General features: G+C 37.0%; 1 protein-coding gene across 6 annotated transcripts in view; it reads left to right on the top strand.

The window, feature by feature from the left end:
• NAV2 (neuron navigator 2) overlaps window positions 1–20,381 on the top strand; it is a 307,819-nt gene that overhangs the window by 77,928 nt on the left and 209,510 nt on the right. For all 6 annotated transcript variants that reach the window (XR_015797036.1, XM_088145827.1, XM_088145829.1 and 3 more), the window contains exon 2: window positions 9,220–9,337. Coding sequence is in view for 5 of the 6 variants with exons in the window: in XM_088145827.1 (XP_088001953.1) it covers window positions 9,220–9,337 (118 nt within the window). In the remaining variant the exon portion in view is untranslated. The remainder of the gene's footprint in view (window positions 1–9,219; window positions 9,338–20,381) is intronic.

Here is a 20,381-nt window from a genome sequence, read left to right on the forward strand (position 1 = left end):
TTTAGACAAAGATGAACAACTAGATTCATACATCATCACTTAAACAAATTCTTAGCATTAATAGCATTAAGATTGTGTTCAGAATGATACTTACATGGAACAATAGGTTCAGTTTCAAGCAATCAATTAGCTACTCATATGTATTAGAAGTATTTGGCTGACTCTTAATATTACTATTGATATTGCTGTTAAAATCAGAGCACTTTAAACCCATTGTTTTCAATGACAGTTTTAAGTGTCTAAATATGGCTATGTTTTGTCTACATTTTTAAAGACAAAATCATGGTTGTGGGTTATGAACAGCAGCATAGAGATTCTGCCTGTTCTTGAATGGGGATTAGTAGAATGATTTATGTGGTTAGGGCAATCATAATCTCCTTGCACTGGGAATATACTGCATCCATTTTTTATTACACAACTTTCTGGTTTGAGGCCTTTTCGGTGGAAGATTGTGTGTCTGATGGAAGTGGCCTATATTGATAGACTCCTATACTGATAGCTCCTATTGAGCTTCAGGTGACAAGAAAATCAGTTAAATGCCAGCCCCAGCTACTTATAACATACTGTCTCAGAGAATGCCTGGTTCTGAGGCAGATGCCAAGAAACATCATTTTCCGGAGAGCGAGAACAAAAGAACCCATACCCCATTCCAAATTAACTGGGTTAATTGGGTTCTTGGCATTCTCTGAGATTGACTGCTTTCCTGCAGATGTTTCATTACTAGGCAAGGTAACATCAGTACATGGGAGAGTGGATTCTGCTGGTCATTCATACTGTATATAGCAGCTTGCCTTACCAATCTTGGTTGTGGTGTGGTTTCTTGATTAAGGTATTGTTTCTTCCTTGATAGTTTATCTGGTGTTGTTTCCTGATTATCTTCTCCAACACCAAAGTTCAAAATATATTGTGCATTTTATAGAAGACACAATGTATTCTGGCTATCAGGCAACTGAAGTGGCCACTTAATGTTAAACACCATCACTCTACTGTCACTGGGGAACACTCAGTTGTAAGCAAGAAAATTCTGCTGTTCTGCTGATAGTTTCAAGTGTGGGGGGAGTACAGTAGAGTAAAGCAAGGTGCTATGCATTTAGGAAATAGGACAAAGCAGATTTAATGATGGATATATAAAATCCTATTACTGTATTGAAAAACTCAGTGAATCTAGCTTACTATGCTGAAACAAAATAAACTTTGCGGCCCCCATTTTTAAAGCATAGTATAGATTTGTGATTAAGATGTTAGACTAGAACTGAAGCCAGGTTCAAATATCTGGCTGATCATAGAGCTCAGACTATCTTGGTCATTATCCCTCATCCGAACCAATCTAATAGGATGATATCTATTAGGAGGAAATGAGGGGAGACTTTCATATGCAAAGCCTTGCACTTTGAGAGGAAAGTTAAAATAGAAATTTAATAAATAAATAGGTCCTGCTTTTTCAAATAGCATCTTGGTGCTTCTATCCTTTATATTTTTGTTATAGTAGTTTGAAGCTATGAAATTATTACTTTCCTAGGTATACTTTCTCAAAACTGTTGACGTTTTGTGAACTTTAAAAGGGGCTCAGGATTACTGTATACTAAAGCAGAAAAAGAGGTGACAGAGGTATTGGAGCCATGTGTGACCTGTATTAGGGTGGGCGTGCAAAAGTAGCAAGGCATTCCTCATCCTGGGTAAGAAGATCTGACCAGAGTGCATGCATGACCTCCACTAAAATTAACTACCAAGGTTCACATGCTGGAATATATTTTGCCCTCTGCTGTGTCTCCTCTAACAGAGGAGAGCAAGCTGCATCGCCAAAGTCTGCTCTATCTTCACTTTAGAGATTATGCCAATAAATATGAATTTCCGGGTCCCAGCTTGTGAACGAAGTAAAATTTCCTATGATCAGTATAAGAGAGTAAGCAATTATGTTTTCTTATTGATTACTGCAGTGCTACTATCTACACAATTGACTGCTCTTAGAGTTTGCATCTTAGTTTTTGTGGCTTGGGTGCTTGATCTTTACAGATGATTCCTTTGTTTACAGTGTGATACTTAAGGGCTAAAGCTGCATTTAAAATATATAGGCTATAAATACATAACATATGAGGCTGTTAAAGATCAAGGAAATAATTATTCAGGTAAGTATTTTGCTGTTACTGATCTAAGATGTTTGCTTCAACTATTTCTATATTTCAGTAACAAACCTTTGTAAATGTTTCAGTGTTTGGTATGTGTACATATACATCTTAGATACACATATCCAAAATTCCTTATTTAAATATTATCAAATACATTTGAATTATAGTTATTTTATAATGCATGCAAGTTATGAAATTAGAAAAGATTGCAAGATATAGAAAGACAGAAGAGTGAAGGTTTGTATTAACAATGTCAGTAACAAGTTTTTTTGAGGGGAAGGGAAATATGCCCTCTGGGATGATATGATTACATTGAAAGGTTCCTGTTTTACTGGAGATAAGTTATGACGTGTCAGAATAATTACTAGTTTTGTAATACACCATCCGCATGATAGCTTGAAATGAGTGCATCTAATGCTTGTATAGACTATATACCCAGGAATCTCTTTTAGCCCATAAAAATACGCTGGTCCTATGTAGTAATAAGACATTATCTTGATTTTTTATCATTTGTCCATAGTTTTGTTGTTGTTGTTTAGTCGTTAAGTCGTGTCCGACTCTTCGTGACCCCATGAACCATATTGCGCCAGGCCTTCCTGTCCTTCACTGCCTCCCTGAGTTTGCTCAGTTTCATGCTCATTGCTTCAGTGATGTTAGTTGCTAACTTGTAAAAATATAAATGATGCTAACTCTTACCTTTGAATCATTGCAGTACTTTCACAAGGCATTTTACTTAATTTAAAATGCATTAATAAAAATTAATTAGGAAAAAGTAAGAATTAAAAGCAATAACTATGGTGGGAAAAATACCCTTATTTGTTACTTTTTTGCTTGGTTGGATTGTGACAAGCAGCAAATGTGAATGTTCTTGTGAGGTTCACCTCAGCTTGCTGATGCTAAGTTTAAATATGTGTGAATATCAAAAATCCCTGGTGGTTTTGGATAACAAGATCAGAGGCATGGCATTTTAGCGTATGGATTGTCTATAAGTATGCAGAGGGGGATTCTTCTTCTGGCTGATTTCAAAAGCATACTCTTTGGCCAGTTCTAATTATGGTGTTTGCAACCAAAAATATACCATCCAGCTGTTACTGTAGTATTTCCCTAAGCCATATCATCAGACACAGATTCATTTTCAAAAGTGTATGTTCAGAAGAGCAGCAGAAAGATATCTGCTTTGTTTGTAAGTAACAGACAGTGAAACAAGTGCAGTGAGGAACTTGGGCATGTTATTAGAGGTAGCTGTTGTGTGTGAACACAAAGGTTTTCTATGAGTTTTTTAAAATAACCTTTTTGCTGCTTTTAACAGCTGGCTTTGTTATTTTTAAAGGGTCAAATTATGAGTTTTTTATGTAGATGCTGTCATGAGCACAATATTGTCTTCTGGTGTTGTAACACTTAGGTTTTGTCCATGTTGTTGTTGTTGTTCAGTCGTTAAGTCGTGTCCGACTCTTCGTGACCCCATGAACCATATCACACCAGGCCTTCCTGTCCTTCATTGCCTCCCTGAGTTTGCTCAGTTTCATGCTTATTGCTTCAGTGATGCTATCTAAGCATCTCATCCTCTGCCGTCCCCTTCTCCTTTTGCCTTCCATCTTTCCCAGCATCAGGGTCTTTTCCAAAGAGTCCTTTCTTTGCATTAGGTGATCAGAGTATCTGAGCTTGAGCTTCATTATCAATCCTTCCAACGAGCAGTCAGGTTTTGTCCATACACCCTCTTATTCCCAATGCCAGGATATTCCCCTACTATTTGTTGAGGACATGTCTTCGTATTGGAGCCTCCATCTGAAGGCCAACCTGCCACTGAGGCAGGATGAAGCCATATCAAAATGATACAGTAGGAAATTAGGGTTTTTCCTCCGAAAATAGAATAAGCTGTCATCTGCGTGAACATTCTGTGTTGCATGGAGTAAGATCTCAAGGGAGATCAGTGACCTTCAGAGCTACAATTGGCCTATGGCAGGACTCACTTCTCCCATCTGGCCACAGAACATTATACCTCCATTTCTGCTTTGGCTACCGAGGAAAATGGAACCTTTCCCAGCAGACTGTTTTTTCCCAGTTGTGGGAATATCAGTATTCTGGAAGACCTTCCATAAGGTTGATATTCCTGCTTGTGCTCCAAAAAAGCAATAAAGGGAGTGGCTGGCTATTTATAGTCACGCCAGCAGGTCCTCCAGGAGTGAGGATTAGAAAAGGGAAAGTCTTCTTCCCTGCTTCTCTCCCCCAAGCCTAGCTGCATGCATTTCTTTAGGGGTCTTTTCCATTATACTGGCAGGTTGCTAAATTCCATAGTTAAGGATAGCTGTTTAACTCCAAATGTGAAATCATGGGTTGAAGAACTGAGAATGTTATATATGCACTATCCCTTTATATGTTTAACAGCATTAAATAATATTGTTTAAGATGCATTATTCTATTTTAGTTTTGTTTTTTACATTACTGTTAAAATTTTAACAAAACAACTGTATTGGCTTATAAGCATCACTTGAAAATTTACTAGTAAATTAGAAGCCCAGCTGGACAGCTTTTTAAGAGCGAGGTGTGCATGTAATGGGGTGCATGTTTGAATTTGCTTGTATTATTCTTTTAAGTCCAGGTTCTACCTCTTATTCTTCCCAATGCATGAGTCGGATTTATACCTGCAGTATTTCTTGCCATATTGGATCATTTGGTTTGCTCCTTTTCATAACGATTTAGATCTCAACAGTGATATATATTTAATATTTAGGAATGTTATGCTGTCAGATTCCTTGTCTATTTATGAAATCACTCTAGCTGAAGTTTTAAATCAAATAAATTTTATCTCAAATTCCAATTAATGAGTTTGTCAGATGGTGAAGCCAAGGATAAATATCCGTGGTTGCTAAGCAAATTTCTTTTTTTTCAATAATAATATTTTATTAAAAATTTAAAATTACAAGGTTAAAAGTCAGAAATGAAAAAGAAAATGAAAAATACAAATTATAAGAAAAAGGAAAAGAAAACGTGAGATAAAGTAAAGGAAAAGAAGAAAGGCATGAAAAATAGATAGCTTCCAATCTATCTCTGGTCTTGAGAATAGTAAGAATGTCATAGGTGCTAGTTTTTAATGCATTAAATAGGAATAATTCTTTGTCAAAACATATCCCATTACATTTATAATCTAATCTTCAAATCCCCATGTAAGCTTCGCCCCGCCTGCATTTTGCAAATAGTCCATCAATGGTTTCCATTCCTTAAGGTAATAATTATTTGATTTTTCTTTTAATAAACAAGTCAGTTTATCATTTTCTGCCATTTCCATCAGTTTTAGCAACCATTCTTGTATTGTTGGTAGTGTCTGGGTTTTCCAAAATTGTGCATACAAAAGTTTTGGTTAGTAAGCAAATTTCAATGGGAACTTTTACACACAAAACAGAACTCCTCCTTGCCTCTTGTGAATAAGTCAATTAATCTGTCATAGTCTGGGTTCACAAACTGTGGGCGTTGGATTGTCAAAGCTTTTGACAACACTGCACTTTTGATAAGTACAGTTGCATATTTTCCTCACTGTGGTGTTTTTAAGCTTCCTAATTTTAGAAAAGAGTTACTTCCTCAGGTCTTATTTTCTTTCCTTGCAGGCAATGTCCTGTTTGTATTAACTTTGCAAAGACATCTGTCAAAACCTTGATTGCTCCACCTTTAGTGTTTCAGCAATGAACTGAAAAATGCTGGGTTATATTTGCAAAAGCAGTATTGATGTGTCACGCCCTGAATTCACATCTGAAATATGAAAAGTGCATGTGAAAGTCTGTATATAAAATAGTCGTCGTGCAATTGTTAGATGCAATTGTGATCTTGTAGCAGTTTTCTAATTCTTAAATATAATTATTTTACCAATTTAAGAAAAAAAAAACCCTCAAATCTCTGGATGTATTCATACAAAACCAGACAGTAGCATTCATGAGATACAGATAGGAGAGTCCTCTAAATGAAAGGACCAGTTCATGAGCAAGTAAGTGGGAGAGCCAGTTAGACCAAAGTGCTGAGAGATATTTCCCACAGAAGGCCAATCCTCCCTCCTCTCACTTAGCTTTCCAGGCACTGATGGGTGGGACTTCTCCTTACACTTAGTTCCCAGCACTTCTGGGCTGACATCACTAGGGGCCTTTGGCTGGGCTGCTGCTGCTGCTGTTGCACTCTTTTAAACATGTTGCCTGCCACATCCTAGCCAAGGTTGAGTGGAGAGGGACCTTATCCTGTTTAAAAAAATAAATACATAAATAACAACCGTCCTTGCAAACTGGACCAAACCGGCTAGCACTCCTGGATACAATTCTAGTTTTTGTGCCTCCCCCTATACACAAATTATCACCCTTCTGCCCAAGCACTTCCTAATCTAGCTGAGGATGATTTCATCAACAGAGTTTGATTGTGATGGAGAACAGCACTTGAGGAAAGAAACTATGGGGGCGGGGGGGGGGACAAGCCGTAAGTGGGAACTGCTTTTGTCATATCTAGTAAGGCAAAATTACTAGATTTTATTATTATGTGTTTTATTCGAAAATCATCTGCTTCTACTATTGGAAAACTTTTCTGCCTGAAAACTTAGGGAGTATTGCCTGCTGAGAGAGAGAGTTTCTATGGATACAAACTTACAGTGTCATTCATTATGGGGCAACTTCATATGCTGATGAGCTCTGCAAAAGATCATATTTTTGCTCAGAGATACACAGCTTCAAGAAGGAAAAATATTAAAGAAAACCAACATAGCAATTTTCCTTAACCTGTTACTATCTTCTACTGCTGGTTTGATCTTGCAGGCCCCTTGAAACATTAGGTAGCTTTTGATTCATTTATTAGAGGAAGAGGGAACCCTGGAAATCACAGTATGCTGTCACTTTCCATCTCAAACAACTGGGTTGGGACTATACTGTTGAAACTCCTAGGTGTGAAAAGCAAAGCTGAGGAAAGCTCAAGGTGGCAGTTACAACCCCTAGCAGCAAGGAGCCTTCTGTTTGTGCTCCATAATTAGTTTGATGTATAAGAAGGGGCCTGGCAATGAATATAAAGTAAGAAGTTATTAAAATGAGAAATGACCTTGCTAATTTAGTATTCATAATATTGAGCAAGAAAACAAAAATGCAGGGTGTATTTATTTCTTTCAGCACATATAATTCTATCAGGTTCAAATAAACATATGGTGGAGTAATGTTGCTTTCAGCAAATGTATTATAGTAATGACATCTTTGATATTCAAAGATATCAAGAAGCTGCTTTTTCCACATCTTACTTCTAAAACATATCTGTTTATCATCATTCATCTTGCTTCTTTCATTCTTCTGCTTTGGCCAAGCAACATAATTGACCAGTTGAGCATTTATCTTTCTGAGATTTTAACTAGATGGTAAAAGTGCTCATTGCAATTTTTTCAATTATTTTATACCAAAATGATGTAAAAGTGGTGTGTCAAGAGGACACTTCACACAGTGATAATGAGAGATAATGTAAAAAATGGGACATCAGCTTGAATATATGGAGGGAAATGGGATATAAATATAACAAATAATAAGTAATAACTGAATATAATGAAAACACAAGTGAAAACACCATTCATCCATTCAACTCTTTCCAATTTATGACTTGTTATTGAGTCATTGTTCTCCAGTGTATGTCTAAAGGTTCTAAAGAGTATTTATATTTACATTTCTCTATAGCATTTGGTAATACTCCAGTCTGGTAATATTCATAGAAATCACAGACTAGAACTGTAACTGACAAATCAGAAAAGAGGAGTTTATGCACCATCAGAAGAATTGCATTTTTTAAAAATTGTGACATCCAGCTTGATCCATCTCACGTTTCTAATATAAAATTTGTATCACATTTTAGTGCAGGACTTTGACCCACTTAAGTGCATGCTACATGAAGTCTATTTTCTAATATTTGTAGCTGTGTATTGAGTGTGTTGCTGACAAGTCATAAATAAAGTAAGTGGATTTAACATGTAATCTAAAGTGAGAATTACAGCACGCTTTTCAAAATATTTGCACTGGCTGAGATGCTAAAATGAATGGCTGTAAGAGAAAATGCTCTAGGTAAGGACATAAACAGGCTGCTCTTACGCATATTTTTATTTAGAATCTCTTTTCATTGCTTATGGTAGGGTTTACTTTCAAATTGTTTGCATGAAGATATTAGCCTTTGCCATTTCAGTTAGAAGTGGGTGCAGAGTTTCTAGGTGCATTGATGCTTTCAGGGATACAAGGAGGGTGCTTTTAGCTTCCCTTAATTGTTTCTAAGAACATCGTTTTATATTTAGTTAAGCAAGTTGGAACACAGCTTTGACACAAGTATTACAGAATTCGAACTTCAAGTAGAAATCATATGCCCGTGCACATTGTTTGTGTATAAATATATGCACATTTGTATGTGTGTACACCTCCTTTAGAAACACTGTCAGAGGAGAAATTGTCAAGATACATAGACTTTTTAAGCTGTTCTGGAAAGAAAACACTTTGCATATTACAAACCTTACTCTGAATACCCATTTTACAAGTGTTGTCAACTGGAGCTATGTGGTAGTGATAATGTAATTTACATTTCTTGTTAACTACAATTTAAAAGAATGTATCCATTTAAATTACCCTAATTGTTTACATCTACAACTTGGCGTAAACATGTGCACCGTCATGCACATGCACACACGCATAAGTTTCAATATCGATATGGCTTCTCAGTAGGGTTACAAAAGGAAAATGTTGAATCAATAGAGAAATCCAGCCCAGTCTCTTATGCAGACTGTTTAGTTCCATGTCTGGTAACTTATTCATTCAGACTGTAGCATGTTTAGAAGCTTTCTTTAGTTTCCTCCTGCTCTGATGTCAAATTTCTCTATACAAGAAAGCCCTGGTATAATAAGCTGAATACTTGATCAGCACAATGCCTTGAATTTTAATGTTGCTAACTTTGTTTCAAACTGGTTTGGGAAAAGAAGAGGAACACTTTGTTCCACTTGTTCCAGAGACTGCCAAACTTGGGGCTTGCTTTCATTAATTTTAAGTGAGAAATTAATGATTTAAAAAGCAGAGTGCCTAATATGTAACCCTGGCTCTCCTTTTCATTTTCACAGATTTATACAGATTGGGCCAATCACTATCTAGCAAAATCTGGCCATAAACGTTTAATAAAGGATCTGCAGCAAGATGTGACTGATGGAGTTTTACTGGCTGAAATCATCCAGGTTGTAGGTGAGTAACTATACCTTTTATTTTAGCATAGTTGCAGTGTTTTTGTCAAGGCTGTCTTCTATCAGACCAAAAACTAAAGTACATCTAGGTGCAACATTACATATAACCTGTAATTGTTTGAGTTTTAAAAATATATGGGTATAGTTGTTCCTGTAAGTTTATTAAAAGATCATACAGAGTATTATGGAGAACAATTACAGGATCCACAAACTTTACCTAACATTTTTTTTCGACTGCCCAGTGTGGCTTTTAACACTGCCCAGTGTTGCGTATTTATTTTTGATTCCTCTTCCCTTTGATTGAAGCTGAAATCATTCATGTTTTACCTAAGTGAAGTCTTGACTTTAGAAACTAGGGATAAAGTGCAGGCTTTGAGAATGCAGCTTTCATAAGCTAGTGATTTTTTAAAAATACTTTACTGCTAAAGTAACTGTCCTAATCATTTCTTTGAGAAACAAATGTGAAGAGCTTTAGGGATATGGATTCAAGGCTACAGTCAGACACTACAGATGGATTTGAGGCCTCATAACTTTTCATTCTTGTTGTTGTTGAAGGTAAGGCGCTTATCTTTTGAGTTGCATGCTAGGAGATATACAGTACTCCAAAAATAGATGGGATCAGGATAAAGTAATGGAGCAATGGAGCAAGGACAAGATTTCATTTCATTTTCATTTAAATTTCATTTACATTAGATTTAAATTTAATTTAATGAATTATGCAGTTAATATGATTAGTCTCACTGCTTCACACAGCAGTATTGATCCTCTTATTTTCTAATGAGTTACATTTGAAAATTACAGTTTACAAGTATCAAAGAATTTTCTCATTGGATTTGGTGGATTTGATGTCTTAAGTCTCTAAATCAGAATGACTGTGTCTTAGATATATATGGGAGCGATAAAATATGTCTTTTTTTTCCTTTTTGCATTGCATATAAAAGTCTGTGAGAATACCTTATCTACTCTTTATTTAAAGACTCCCCATAGTTTTATGTAACTTTTTTTTTTACTACAAAAGGCCAAGAAATCTGTTACCTTTAATACAGTTACATATCTGAGAGCAAGTATGCATCTCAGACTAAAAGTGATATGTTTTAGATTTGAACTAGTGGGAACTTTCAGTGAAAGTGACCATATAATACTGGAGTTCTTAATATTAAGAAGACTAACAGGAAACGAAAGTTCAGTGTGGTCATCTGTATCTTAGATTTCAAATGTATTTTAATAATTTCTGAACAGTAATAAGTAGATTCTGTGGCAATTTGAATAAGAAAATAAAGGAAGATAGCAGAAGAATGTGGCTTAGTGGAGATATGAGAACAGAACGAAACAAAACCAATATATACTGAACGTTGGGTGGGGGGGCAGCGGCTAAGAAAGAGTAAGTAGAATTAACCTGAAATTGTAGGGGAAAAGAGTTCAGAAAGGGAAAAATCGGAACAGAAATCAAATGTGCAGGAATAGAATGGGTGATAATCTCATCTGATACTTGTAGTTTTGAAAAGGTCTTGGAATAACAGTTGCAAATTGAGTTGATTCAACAGAGTGATGTGGCTGCGAAAAGAAAAGAACATCTGATACTGTTATAGGCTGCATCATCAAAAGTATGATTTCCAAAAGATGTAAATTAAGAGTTTTCCACTTTATTCTACAATATTCATACCCCACTACCACCACCACACTTTGAGAAAGATTCAGAGAAACAGGAACAAATTCAGAAAAGTACACTGAGGATAAGCAGGGACCTAAAAACCCATGTCCTATGAAGAAAAAGTGTAGCAAGAGAAAAGTGTGGGAAAATATGATAGTACTCTTTAAGTACTAAATCAATTAAATTAGCTTGGGCACTTATCATGGCCAAGCTAAGAGGCAGTGGAAAACCAGGATTCAGAATGTGACCGCTGGATAATGGATTTAAGTTACACAAAAGCAGATTTTCATTGAAAGTTAGGAAAAGCTTCCTAAAGATATGAACAGTTGACAGTGGAACTAATCATTCAGTGAAGGAATCAGCTCCCCTTTTCTGGATATGCTCAAGTGGAGGCTCAGTACTGGATTGTTTAATTTGGATTCTTGCACTGAGCCTGAGGGTTTGAACGCGATGGCCTCTTACCAGTCAATTTGTCAAATAAATTATCTCTTTTCGTAGTTCATCCATATGCTGTTGTTAATAGCAATAAGCTATATATCCAAAATGTCCACTAGTATGAATAACGATAAACAAGGGAAGAACTTTGACATTTTCTGCCAGAAGCACACAGAAAGGCATATCTTGACCTTCTTCCTTGCTTTCTTTCTCAGACCTGGGGAAAGGTAGCATGGCTGAACCGGCAACTAATGTCGCTAACATTAGTAGCATTTTAACTATCCTTTCTCTATTACAAGTTTTTAAATTTACTAACATATAATAGATTAATTACCGTACTCATAATTTCAAGTGATCAATATTTGTAATGAAAAAAATTATGCACACAAACTACAGTTTTTCAAAGTGCTTTTGTTAAAGAATCTCTGTCTAATTTGAGAGATCCATGATACAAGACATATTGGATCCTTTTAATTTTCCTGATCATCCCACCAAGAAATTAGCTAGGAACTATTCCGTCTTAAGACAAGCTTAAATGAATGGAGCAGATCTATTCAGCGATTTCATTTTATACAGCGATTTGGATGCATTGGCACAAGAAGAAGAAGAAACATTTTTTAAAAAAAATATCTGAGTCTGCAGAAGGTCATGAATAGGAGACAGGAATTGGACACAGACTTGAAAGCTAGAAGAAGGAACTTTAACATGGGACAAGCCAAATTGATTTGAATCCTTCCTTTCTTATGCCCACTCAATCCACCACGTGCAATTTCTTCTGTAAATGATTTGGGAAATGAAATTGTGGAACAGATTTTTACATGAAATGTTATTTCTGTGCTCCTGTAATTAGGGTGTACTTTAAATTTATTAATATGCAGTACAAATGACTTTAAAGGTCATTTTAAAAAAGAAAAACCTGGAAAGATGAGGAACTTTAAAACGAGTCTGCCTGGCACAGAAAACAGTGTAAAGTAGTTGTCTAATCATTAATGGAGAAATTTCCATAGAAGATTCTATCTTTGTTGTTGCCTTTAATGGTAGCATTTGGAAAAGGGATTGTTGGAGGAGAGCTTTGTTAGTCTATGGGGGCAAAAAAATCAGGAGTCTGGTAACACCTTTTCTGACCAACAGATGTTATCAAAAGAAATAAACTCAAGTAAGCTTATGTCTTTTAATAAAATTTGTTGGTGAGAAAAAGAACTACCAGACTCCTGATTTGGAGAGGGAGTATCAATAGGACAACAATGGAAATGATCATTCAGGGAATTCTGCTCCAAATTGTTTAGAGTTTTAATGTTTTTCTTTTATGGCACATAAATGTCATAAAAAGAAATAGGAAGACCTCATGCACTGTCATGGCCCTTTGCAACTTGATTCTCTCTTCCCTCTGTGGTGCATGGCCCAAATCTGTAAAGTTCTGTTGACATGTTTTAGAAGTAATTGTTATTTATGGGTGACCTATATAACATTAGAACACATTCTGCTTGAGTCTGTATCTGGTCTGGAAACTTCAGCTGGAAAAAACTCAGAAGCCAGTTTGGACTCAAAGAGACTATATCATGCCATGCTGAAAGTGTTACATAGACTGTGCTTTGTTTCTGGGAGAAATGCAAAGCATTAGTTATTAACTTTCAAACTCCTACAGCAGGCCTGTACAACCTTTTCATAGTCAAGGGCAATAAGTAACATAGTTAGGGTTGGAGGAGCAGAATACACATGTGGGCAGGGCAGGGCTGGAGTCTGGGGAAGAATTGTGTTCTTTGTTTGTCAATAATGATATGCATGGATATGTATGTGTGTGTATGTATGTATATACATACAAATACACATACACACACACACACACTATCTATCTATCTATCTATCTATCTATCTATCTATCTATCTATCTATCTATCTATCTATCTATCTATCTACACGGTACCTTTGAGTCAGTGTTGACTTCTGGTGACTGCCTGGACAAGTCCCTGCAGTTTTCTTGGCAAAGATTTCAAAAGTGGTTTGCCGTCCTAGGGCTGAGAGAGAGTGACTGGCCCAAGGTCACCCAGCTGGCTTTTTGCCTAAGGTGAGACTAGAACTCACAGGCTCCTGCTTTCTAGCCTGGCGTCTTAACCACTACACCAAACTATCTCTATGCATGTTTTAGGGCTTGTACTACATTCCTCATTTGTTTCTTCTGAAAATGGTTAGAAGCTGTGCCATCAGTTTTCAGCAGTCATGGTCAGAAGTGGGCTTGGAGGGCCAGAGAGAGGGGACTTGGGGCCTTCTATAACCCCTGGACAGTGATTGCCTACCTGTACTGCTTTGATCTGAACTACTTTGTAAGATATACATGTAAATAAATGTTGTATTTGTGCATGTGTGGAAATAACATGCAAATATTCAAATTATAACTCTTCCATATCCTACGATTATGGCAAGTTATGTACTATGAAACTGTATTTTTATTAAATCTATAAATAATTTATATAACGAACAAGACAGCAAAGATGTGAAAGAAATTGATTTCAGAAGTGGTCCGCCTACTTGATTTGATTCTCTTTGGTTAATCTGCTTTCTACTGTTGTTGGGTGTAGCTGCTCTGAACAGTTAACCTGTTAAGATTGCTTTGCTTCCCCTCCCTGCCTGATAATGCTTTTAAAATGAAATCCCTGTTTAAACACACCTGCTCCTATTTTAATCTCCAAAATTAGCACTCAAACAATTGTAGTCATTTGCATCCCAAATGTACTAGCCCTAGGCACACTGAATTTCATTGCCACTTCTGAACTGGTAACAAACATGCTGACAGCAGCAGCAGCTTTTGTGAAACTGATAAAATGGGAATCAGAACATCGCACCTTCTTAAGGAACCTAAGAGGAGAGCCAGTAGTTCTGACATCCTCCTGGCTAGGGTCTAATCCAGCCATCTCCAATCTGTTACCCTCCAGATCCTTTGCACTACAAGTCCCATTATTTCTAGTCAGACTGGATAAAGGTAGATGAGTGTGGTAATCCAAGATACCTGGAAGGTTGCAGGAGGGTTGGGAAAAAGTGACCTAATTCTGTATTTAGAAACCAATGTAAAACATTAAGGTGCTACAGATACATGGTTTTCACATTACTGTTGCTATTTTCTGTGAATACAGATTGTGATATCAGGTCAAATAAAGATCTGTTTCCCAATGCATGTAACAGCCTAGCTATGAATGAAAGCCCTCCCCCCCACTTCTCATGTCATGGTCGTGAACTGGACTGAGCTCCTTGCATCTGCAATTTACTTTTTTTAAAAAAGCATTCATGCAGTTGCTAATTGTGCAAATGGGTGTTGCATCTAGTTTGGCCTCTACCACATCAGTGCTCAATTCACTTGCATGCTAATGACAGTCATTAACATAACAACTAAACTCATAGTACAGTGAGCTCTCATTTATATATGATCTGTGTTTTCCTCTTTGTATACAGGGGTACAGGAATGTTTAAATAAACAAATACTGTACAGTCTTATTGAAATGGGCTTTAGCTATATTTACTCAAGTGTTTGAAAGCATCCTGATAAAAAGAAAAACCATTCAACATATTTTAATGTTAAATGAACAGCTTTCTTTGTGTTCAAATAAATCAGGTTTGTTTTGATTTTCTCAGAAAATTATATACGTGACTACAGTTATTTAAGGGTTAGTACTGGCAGAAAATTTGTGTACAGAACATTTCAGTATGCCTTCTGATTGTGGTTTTCAGTTTTTACTAAGACTTATACTGGCATTTACTCACATTTCCCATTGTGTTTCCTCTTGCTACATTGCATGGCAGATACCACTGAACAATAATTTCTTTGACTTTCTTCAACATATGACATTGAAATCTTCTTTGAACCTTTCTCATGGCATCTATGTCATGTGCATATATCTATGAGAAGCTACGTCTTGAGCGAAAATAGAATTTCAAATCTTTTTAAAAGAATACTAATTTTAGATGCTGCCCAAGTCCAGAGTGACTCTAGGTAGCTTATGCTTAAACAGATTATATTTCTTTCTTATTGTTTTTTTTTAATGTGGGCCTGGACAAACCACAGTCTATATACCGTAAAACACAACTGATAGGGGTTCTAGAGCTACCCTCCCCCACGGCCTGAGAGAACAGTCACGTTTTTAAAGACTTCCACAATATCATCAGATGCCAGATTCTGATTGGAAAAAGAGAATGGATTTTTAAACATTACCGAAAGATTTTATATTGGAAATCTGTTTTAAGAAAAACAATTTATTTACATTTGTCTTCCTGGATCTATGGTTAATCTTAATATCTGTATCATGCTGGAAGTATGAATGGGAATGGGATATAGGGTTGTAAAATTTTAAAAGATCCTGGAAAATGGCTGGTGTGGGTCTTCCAGGCTGTGTGGCCGTGTTCTGGAAGTTTTGTTTCCTAACGTTTCGCCAGCACCTGTGACCAGCATCTTCAGAGTGCAGGAGCACAGACAGGAGCAGTTCTCTCTGTGCCCAGGGTGATGTGACCCTTTTTGTGGGTATTTATAGAGATCTATAAATTGAACATTTTGAAAAACGGGCTTTAGAAACCGCACCCATTACCCCAACAGTCTGGTTCCGATTTGTGGATGACACCTTCACAATTTGGAGTCAGGATGAAGAAGACCTAGAGAAGTTCCTGAACCACCTAAACAGCGTCCACCCCAATATACAATTCACCATGGAAAAAGAAGTGGACGGCCAACTTCCATTTCTAGACATGTTGGTCATACGCAAACCAGACCTCAAATTAGGACACAAAGTCTACAGAAAACCCACCCACACAGACCGGTACCTGCACAAAAACTCCAACCACCACCCACGTCAGAAAAGAGGCATTATCAAAACCCTCATGGATCGTGCCAATCGGATCTGCGAAACCCAATTCCTAAACTCTGAACTTAACCACCTTAATTGGGTCCTACAAGCGAATGGCTACTCCAAAAATGAAATAAAAAGAGCCATCAAACCAAGAAAGCAACATGCGACTGAAGAAGAAAAACAGCCACCCACCAACAAAGTATTTCTGCCCTATATCAAAGGGGTCACAGACCGCATGGGAAAACTGATGGAAAAACACAATTTCCAAACACTCTTCAGACCCACCAGAAAAGTACAAGAAGTGCTAAAATCAGCAAAAGACAAAAGGGATTCCCTCACCGCCGCAGGAGTATACCGCATACCATGCAGTTGCGGGCAAGTATACATCGGGACCACAAAACCCAGCATCCATACCAGGATAAAAGAACACGAAAGGCACTGCAGACTACAGCAACCAGAAAAATCTGCAGTAGCTGAACATGCCCTCAAGCACACTGGACACAAAATCCTATTTGAAAACACAGAGATACTGGACAACACCAACAGCCACTATACCAGGCTATACCGGGAAGCCACTGAGATTCACAAACACCAGCACAGTTTCAATAAAAAAGAGGAGAGTCTAAAAATCAACAAAACCTGGCTACCAATCCTGAAAAATACAGCCTGCAAAAGGTCAACGAACTCAGCTCAACCACCAGGACATGTGAACAGTTCACACAATGAACTTGCTAATCACCCCCAGCAGCCCCTCGTTAACAATTCAATAGAAAAAACCCTGCCTAATCCCCAGGAAGATACACACAGAAGCTGACACCAAAACAAGCAGCCACTCAGTAACCCAACCCCCCCACGCCCCCCCAATCCCCCCCCCCAGATCTCTATAAATACCCACAAAAAGGGTCACATCACCCTGGGCACAGAGAGAACTGCTCCTGTCTGTGCTCCTGCACTCTGAAGATGCCGGTCACAGGTGCTGGCGAAACGTTAGGAAACAAAACTTCCAGAACATGGCCACACAGCCCGGAAGACCCCCACCAGCCATCGTATGCCGGCCGTGAAAGCCTTCGACAATACATCCTGGAAAATCCTTCTAAAAGATCAGAGTTGTGGAGCTACTTCTTTATGAAGAAAGATTATAATATTGTTGATTTGTTTACAGTAACTAAGTGTGGAACATGATAGAAGTATCTCAAATATACATAATGTGGTAGAAATGTTTAAGATCTGTTATATTATTCCCTCTTTAAAACCTGTGAGGCCAGCTGAATGGAGGAAGAAGGAATATAACCGAAATATTCACCCAATACATATTAAAATATGGAATTCACTACAATAGACTGACTGGAAAAGGAATAGGATACTTTTAAGAAAGAGGAAACCATCTATGGCTATAAGCCGTGATGACTAAATATTGTCTCTAGCATCAAATAAAGGATGCCTCAAAATACCACTTTGTTGAACAGTGAAAGTAGGAGACAATGAGAAGATTCAATGCAACATTAGTAGGTTTCCCATTGAAATGTAGTTGGTCACTTCAGGGAAACAGGATTCCTGTTGGATTCATCAGGTTTATAAATGAAAACCACAATTATTCTCAAAATAATTTAACAATGGTATGGCTGGATCAGATTGTGATTATAAATGTCTTGACCAAGTTGTGCATATAAGCAAGCAGACACTTTGGTGAATGGATGGATGCAAGGGTAGATAGATTAACTGATTCATACATTGTTAAATGAATGTGCAAAAAAGGGGAAAAAACAGTGGTGGGAGGTGAAAGAAATCCAATCTGTTGGTGTAATTATTATTTTTCAATGGTGAACACCTAAAAGGCAGCTTTCAGCTGCTACCACGTCTCAAAGCGTTGGCATGTGCTATTATCAACCTTTATTGAAACCAGCAGGGCAGTATTAATCATGGTTTATAGATAGCTCTACCTTTTATCTGACTTTGCAGCTCCCACACTGTTTGGCTCATGCAGTTTTTCTTTTTACATCTATGGCATATTATTATTTATATTTTCAGATTCAAGGCGTATTATCAGAGCAGACTGGCTTGTCTTGGAGTCTTTACTATTCATTCTTTGTTCTTTTGGATCTCTTGTCTTTAATTCCTGCATAGGCCACAAAGAGGTGTAATATGAAATTGAATCATTTGCCAAAGTGCCTTCTTTCTCTGGGAGGCTGCTCACACTTTCTGGATTGATAGGTTGCTGCTGCTACTGACATGTGCCCATTACAAAAGGATCTCTATCATATCAACCAATAGACATTGCTGCCCTCTGAACTTTCAGTATGCTGAAAGGAATTTGGTTTGCTGGTAACTTTGAATTCTATATATAAGTTGGTAAACCAGCAGCTGCCCAGCAGAGATATTTAAGGAATACTTTACTGTAGTTTGCGGGGGAGAAAAAGTTCTCTTGCTCTACCCTATACATTTGACTCTTAATACTTTGTGTTTCCATGTAGAAGCTAGTTGTCTTGGAATGTATCTGTCACCAAGAATCTTTAGGCTGACTTCCAGTTTTGAAATTGCCCATACAGAAGAAGTAAATGTTATGGCACTCCACATTCTGCTTTCACATGGAGTTAAGCCATGTAATTTGCTCCCTTGACATGGAAGAGGAAGAAGCAAGAAGCTCATCTTCAGAGAATGCATGGAATTACTGTTTTAAAAATACTTATTTTGGTCAATAGATATTTTAAATCAGATACTATGCTTGCATCTATGTAGCATGTAGTGTGGTAGGAGACCAAAGCGTTGGTCAAACATTATGTATGGATCTATGTATGTGTTATTTGTTTGTTCAAATTTAATTAATGTCCTGTCTTTCTGTTCAGTTGAATACTAAAGGTGGTCATTGGTTTTTTTGTTTTGTTTTGTTATGTTATGGTGCAAATGGGATGTATGAAGCTTAACACTAAGAGTAGCAAACAATTTTTAAAAAAATACTGAAGACCACATTTCCTTGTATGTGGGGCATATGTCAAGGGTGTGTGAGTAAATAGAGCCAGGGTCAGAAATAATTTGTTGCCTTTTCTGACATCTACCTTTTTCTCTTTTTTATATCCTCATTTTTCTCATTCTGGCACCTCCTTCTCTATCCTCCTCTTCCCTGTCTCCCAGCACTCAATAGGCAAGGTCAGATTATACTTGTGAAAAATCTAAATTATTTGCAGAGGAAATCTGAAATTAGAGGGTTGCATAAAATTAGGCCAAAATCTGTGTCAGATCTTCTGATCAGTGGAAGCCTGAGGTACACAGTTATAGGTATGACTGTACCTGTATAATACAGGTACAGTAGTTATGTACCTTGCTTCTTACGCTGTTGGAAGTACCTCCACATAAAAGGCTTTTCATTTTGGCTCACTCCAGTGATCTCCTATTGGTAGTACTAGTGGAAGATACAGATAACTCTTTTAGAACATTTGTATTCTTGCAATGATGGAAAACTTGAAACTGCTGAACTCATCATTTTTGATTGCTCAATGGGCTCTTGTAGCCTTCTAATTCTCCCTTTACTCCCTTTACTTAGACCAGGGGTTTTCAAACTTTTTCAGACTACAAAACCTGTTATTTAAACAATTCTCAGAACCCCTGACCGAGAAGCAAAGCTCTAGTGATATAAAATTGGCTGCATTTAAATGAACTTTTTAATTTTTTTCCCCTTGATGTTTACAGAACCCCATCAAGTTCTTGTACAGTTTGAAAAGCCATGGTTTAGACTACTAAGCTATACAGATCAATTCTGTGCTTCTTTTCCACTTTTTGAAAGCAACTCATCCGTAATTTACAGTTTTGTCAAATTCTGCTCGGCAGCATGTAAAACTCAGCAGGAATTGACTAGTAGCACTAATCTGCTCTGAAACAATCTATCGTATTTTAGCTCTAGTTTTTGATATTTAGTTTAATTGTTTTTAGGTTTCAGTTGGCTTTTTAGTTCTGTGAAGAACATAGAATACCATTGTAGTTTTTCTATCATTTTTACTATAGCTCATAGCTATTAGCTTGATTTTAATTAACTATTAGTTTTAAAGGCTTAGATTTTATCTTTCTTTTAAAAGCGTATTGCAATTTTATAGGCCTGTACTTTATATTTGGTCAAAGACCAAAATAATAATATTGAT

This window comes from Python bivittatus, unplaced genomic scaffold, assembly GCF_059951505.1.
Source record: "Python bivittatus isolate LINGU-HERP-01145 unplaced genomic scaffold, Pbiv_v1 ctg000480_np1212, whole genome shotgun sequence".
Lineage (NCBI taxonomy): Eukaryota > Metazoa > Chordata > Lepidosauria > Squamata > Pythonidae > Python > Python bivittatus.